The 5916-nt window shown below is 39.5% G+C and overlaps 1 protein-coding gene across 1 annotated transcript; it reads right to left on the minus strand.

Moving 5' to 3' along the window:
* Positions 1-768: 768 nt before the first annotated feature.
* On the minus strand, positions 769-5913 carry LOC103810022 (pancreatic triacylglycerol lipase-like; the record flags this gene model as incomplete). Its single annotated transcript, XM_009082903.1, has 5 exons — positions 769-888; positions 1124-1243; positions 2960-3068; positions 4089-4223; positions 5893-5913. Coding segments are annotated over 5 exons (505 nt in total), but the record flags the coding sequence as incomplete, so codon positions are not given.
* Positions 5914-5916: the final 3 nt, after the last annotated feature.

Below are 5916 nucleotides of genomic sequence, written 5' to 3' on the forward strand. Positions count from 1 at the left end.
GCATTGAATTAAACCTGGAGTAAAAGGCAAGTTATCACAAATCACTTCATAGATTCCTAGTGCTTATGGTTTTTGCAGTAGTGTATGAAAGAGCTCAGATAATATACTGAAAAATCCCCACATCAGAAATCTTTGGGGGTTTTTGTTTTGGTTTTTTTAATATGTTAGATGTAATTTAATTCTATGAAGACACATAGAAATATTCAAATACTTAGAGGTTTTATTGGAACCACACAAAGCAACAAAGAGCAGTGTCTTTGAGCAGCTATGTGCCAATCTCTTTTTAGCTGCCTATAAATAGATACAGTGACATCACTTCAATGCAACTCAGATTGTATTTAGTAATTTAAGAAAGAATACTATCAAGTGTTCTATCACAGAAGAATTTCAGCTGAGGATACCCTAACAGGAGTAGCTGTGAGCATCCTTGTCCTACTCCACCAGTGCTGCTACTGGGCAGCTAGACATGAAGTGTGATGTTGTGCCACAGACTCTTCAAAATCTTTGACACAGTTCCGGTCAATTTTGTTTGTGCTATTATCTACTTTAGACCAGGCATGTTTTCCAAGGCAAACCCTCTGTCTTGTTTATTTTTACATAAGCTCTGCCAAATGCTGTTTTGAGCACATTAACAGTTTCACTTCACCCTGCAGCTGCCATTGATGGACACACCAAAAGTTAATGCAAAACACATGAATCAAGGAAAGTTAAGTGGTTGCACTGTGAGGGGTGAGCTCTCCTGAATTTTAATATAATCCACAAACTTACCTTCCCAAATGCCATCGAGATCTACGATCTGTGAAACAGGGTTCTTCCCACAGCCTGGCATTTGCTTCCCTCCATTTGGATAGAAGTCAATGTGTCCTATAGCTGGGCTCATGCCAAAACCTGAAGCATTTAAAACACAGATAAGCATGGTTTAAACTAATACTGTCTCATACCTGTCTCTACTGGCTTCAAGTTTGTCTGTGCATGCTGTTTTAGGATATGAGGGGTGACCAGTGTGGTGTATTTGTTCTGTGCCTGTGATGCAGCACAACAGATTCTTGATGAACAATTCAAACACTACAGTGCTGCAAGGCATAAATAATTCAGGGTTAATACAGTAGAGCTGAATACTCACCTAAGTTGGGGATTGTGGGAGCTGAGTCTGTGTGGATAATGTCAACAAAATCTGCATCGGATTTATCCAGTCTGACTTCAATTGGAGTGCCTTGAAAATAAGGTTGAGCAGGGTCCAGTCCTGAAAGAAAAATACTAGTGTTATGTATAGATAAAGAGATGTAGATGTAAAATCATTTTCCTTAACCCTGATTGATTATCTACAATGAATGTCATATCTGTAGTTGCTATAGTTCCCTAGTAATACAGACATTAATAACATGCTGATGTGTGCCCTCTCTGGAAGTGGCTTTTCTTCCAGGGAGTCAAAAGGATTCCCTGTGTTAAGCCTATTAAATTTTACTGGCTCTCACATTATATTATTCAGTATTGAATCCCAACACTTGAATTTTTTTTTCTTTTTAACTGAACTTCCCTTTGATAATGTTGCTCCAGCTGAGGTTGTTATGTGCATCATATACCTGATCTATGTGTGTGATTTCTAGTGTACCTTGCTTGGGAGTTCTCAGAGGAATTTCTGCTGACAGCACCACATGTGCTTCGAGGTGTTGAAATCTGCCTGCCTACTTCTGGTTCCAAGAGTGTTTTGGGAAAAAATGTCTAGTTTTGAAGTGATGAGCTTTGCTTTTGATCTTATCAGTAAATGGAATTAATTTACTTGCCAAATTACTGCAGCAATTTCAGGAGCTTATAAAATCTTGCAGATTGCAGTTTGTCTACCTTATGCTTGCACCTATTCTTGTCCCTGGGCAGCACATTTGGGTTTGCTTTTAAACTGAATTTTGTGGACTATTGGTCCAAGGTTCACGAAGCTCAAAATCCTTGTGGAAAAGTAACAATTGAAAAGAGTTGTGTTAATAATATCCAGAATTGTCTTTTATGCATGAAAGGTCACTCCAATTAACACACAATGCCCTTGGCACTATCTGTGTGATGAAGAAGCAGATCAAAACCATAGCTTTAACCTCTGGAAATGCTGAACATGTTAAAAAATTTCCTTTGCTGTGTAACATATATGCAAGCAAAATAATCATCTTGCTGTTTTCCCACACTTAGCAGGGCACTTCTCTTTGGTGTATTGTGAGAAGAGGCTGATTTTATAATATTCAAATTACCCTTGACTATGTTGCAGCCTCAGTCAAACCAATTGTGAGCGAAAACGAACAGCAATGATTTGTTTGGTGGCTGTGCTGGTTTTGGATGGGGTGGAGCTAATTTTCTTCACAGTGGCTAGTATGGGGCTACATTTCGGATTTGTGTTGAACACAGGGTTGATAATACAGAAATGTTTTAGTTATTGCTGAGCAGTGATTGCACAGAGCCTTTTCCACTTTTCGTACTGCCACGCTGCCAAGGAAGTTGGGAGTGCATGGGAGACTGAGAGGTGACCCAAAATACCCAAAGGGAGATTCCACACCATATGATATCATGCTCAGGCCCAAAGGGAGATTCCACACCATACGATATCATGCTCAGTATATAAAGTGTGAGGAAGAAGGAGGAAGAGGGGGAAATGAGGACTGGTGGTGTTTGTCTTCAAGAGTTGCTTGTCTTAAGGCCCTGTTCTCCTGGAGGTGGCTGAACACCTGCCTGACCATGGGAAGTAGTGAATGAATTCCTTGTTTTGTTCTGCTCTTCTTGCATGAATGGCTTTTGCTTTCCCTATCAGACTGTTTTTATCTTATCCAATGAGTGTTCTAGCTTTTACTCTCCTGATTCTCTCCTCAGCTCTGCTGATGGGGGAGTGAGTGAGCAGCTGCATAGAGCTTGGTTGCTGGCTGGGTTTAAACTATGACAGTGGCTTTTCTGTGAGCTGTGGCTGAAGTCACTGACTCACCAGTTATTCTTCCAATCCCTGGCCTCCTCTTGCCAGCCTCACCAGCAGCATGTGCTCCAAGGCTGTGGCCAATTACATGAACATCAGCTGGAGAGTATCCATATTCTTCCTGAGAAAACAGCAATAAAGAAAAATTGCTGCATCTCTTTTCATCAGTAACAGGAAAGACTAAAAAGGGCTTGATAAACTACTTTTAACTTGGCTACAAACTCAGGAACTCCTATAGAATTTCAGCATATGTTTGCCAGTTTAAATCCTTATGTCCAATAGATTGATTTTCTGAAACTTCTTATTCAGGTGCTGCCCTCGTTCTCAGGTTATTATAACTCTAGACAGCTCTGTCAACAAAGTCCTTAGAGACTCTCCATCTGTTCCGTATCCTAGGCCCGTTCAGATTCACAGAATTCTTGTCTGTCAGCCAGGCAGGAACTCTTTAGTTATACCTGGCTGGTTGCAGAAGGAGAGAATGAGACGTGGGTCAGATCATAGACCCAGCATACTCTCTGGTTCTGTAATTTATAGTTCCTTCATGGGAAATGTGTGTTGAAAGCAATCCATGTGAAGGTGGCTAAAAAGGGGACTTGTGGCATCTCCTGTAGCCTTGGGCACTATCCACCATGGCTTTCCATGGGGCACCTGGTGGGTCCTGCTTGTCTCCAGCCAGTGTTGCTCCCTGAGAGCAGTTGTCCTCCAGCTGCTCCTGGCTGCCAGCTGGTTTTCTGGCATTCTTATGAGTTCTTTGATAGGATCTGTCTCTGTGAAAAAGTAGTCTGCCATGGCTGTTATCTCTGCATATTTAATACTTCATAACACTTTGCATCTGTTAGCACCTACAGAATAATTGTTTGACTCTATTATGGGAATTCCTTGTAGATCTTCCTATCCCAAATTCACCAGATCTTCTGTTATCACACAGTTCTCTAATCTTTGTAAAAAGATCTGTTGTCAGAACAACATCTGAAGTGATCACAGAGCAGGAGAAAATGTATTCTGCTGGTTACATCCACAATCATGAAAGGTCCAGAAAGAAAATGTATTCTTCTGATTACATCCACAATCATGAAAGGTCCAGAGATGTATTTCTTTCAAATCAGCATTATAACTACAGCTTTATAAACAGAAAACTTACCATAAGAACATCTACAAAATAGGCAATCTCAGCACCTACAACACGGACATTGTTGGATGCCTGAGTGTACTGACACCTTGCACCTCTTTTCCAGTCTACACAGATGCAGTTCACATCTTCCACAGTGAGCATCCTCTGTTTTGTAAGACAAAAGTAAAGCCCATGATAAATACTATATGAAATAGATTCCTGTTGCTCCTTATCACTGAACTCATCATTGTTGTGTGAACATTTCTGAGAAAATATTAAGAAAAATCCTGTGGCATGCATGTGTGGTCACACCTGCTCACAGGAGTATGTGTGCTCACAGAATACTGAAATAGGGTCACAATGCTGAAATAGGGTGATATGTTGTAGTCATGGCTATGAGAATTTCAAATACCCAGAGCAATGTTTTTTAGAGAAGAGAAACCAATATCTATAGTGATAGATGTGTAAGATGGTTACATGTGTAACCAATACACATGTAAGAGGGTTGATGCATCCATGATCCCATTTGCTCCACTCTTTATTAAAAAGATTCATTGAGACCAATTTTTTTTTAAATATAAATGAACTGGAGTATTGTAATAAAACATAAGGCACCACAATGGAGAATAAAACTTTAGGATTTATCTCATGCCTCTACATCCTTGTGAAAAATGATCAAATGGATTCAAGGGATGAGGTGAAGCAAGTTTTGAGCTGAAGCAAGTTTTGAGCTGTCTCATTGATTGTGAAGTTCTGGGAAAATAACCTCTCTTTTAAGAAGAATTTTAAGAAAATTATAAAAAATCAATCTACTTCTGATACTTTAAACAAATTATTAACTAACAAATCACTCCACAGTGTTCATAAACTGATAATCAACATAGATATTTTTCAAGAGAAAGGGCCAGATAAGTTTAATTTCTTTTCTATTGACCTAGTATCAAAGAAAAACAGGCAATGGGGATGCAATAAATTGTTTTAGTTTTACATTGTTTGTGCTAGAGTTTTCATAAGTAAAATAGGAAAATGTAATTTTAAGAAGTTGTGTTAATAGTTGGTGGAAAAACCTTATCCTCAGTGCCATCAACTGGAGTTTTGCTCTGTGCTGTATGACTAGTAGCTTTCATTAGCTGCAGCTGCAGTAAAAAAGCATGTTTAGAGGACCTGAGGAAATCACGAGGTGGAATTGCACTTTGTATGGAGACACAGTTAAGAAATAAGTTGTAGAATCAGCACAAAAATCAATAGAGCAGAGTGATTTGCTACATTCAGTGTTCACAGCAAGTCCTAGATTGAAAGCTTTGTTTGAAATGCTCCCCTTGATGTCCCATTCTGGATGTACATTTCTACAGCTTTATTGCATCTGGTAGTGCTCAGCACAAACAGTTCCTCAGCCTCCACACCCACATAGCAGCCCAAAACTTTGTGATAGACTTTCCACATCTAGAAATCTGTCTCTTGTCTGGACAAACAGGATGCAGCAGTTATGAGCCTGCAGTCACTTCTGGAATCACCCTAGATTCTAAGCAATATCATGCTCCAGGGTTTGTGTTGGTTTTACCAAGACATACACTTCTTGAGGCAAATACTGTTGTCATTCACTTCACTAAAGAGAGAAACCTTATAAATTTAACCTCATGCTTTTCCTCGAGGTGCAAAGCTACACATTTAAGTTGGTAGCAAACTGAAATGGTGACCTTCAGTCCCTTTATAATCACTAAAAATACCATGAGAAAAAATGTTTAAAATAGAGAAAACAGACAATTTATGGGAATGTGTTTATAGGTGTAAACTAAGGAAACTCACAGGAACAGAATGTCCCTGTGGTACTTACCTTGCACATGTCTGACAGCCAGTT

The sequence above is a fragment of the Acanthisitta chloris genome, unplaced genomic scaffold (assembly GCF_000695815.1).
Source record: "Acanthisitta chloris isolate BGI_N310 unplaced genomic scaffold, ASM69581v1 scaffold8309, whole genome shotgun sequence".
NCBI classification, from domain to species: Eukaryota; Metazoa; Chordata; class Aves; order Passeriformes; family Acanthisittidae; genus Acanthisitta; species Acanthisitta chloris.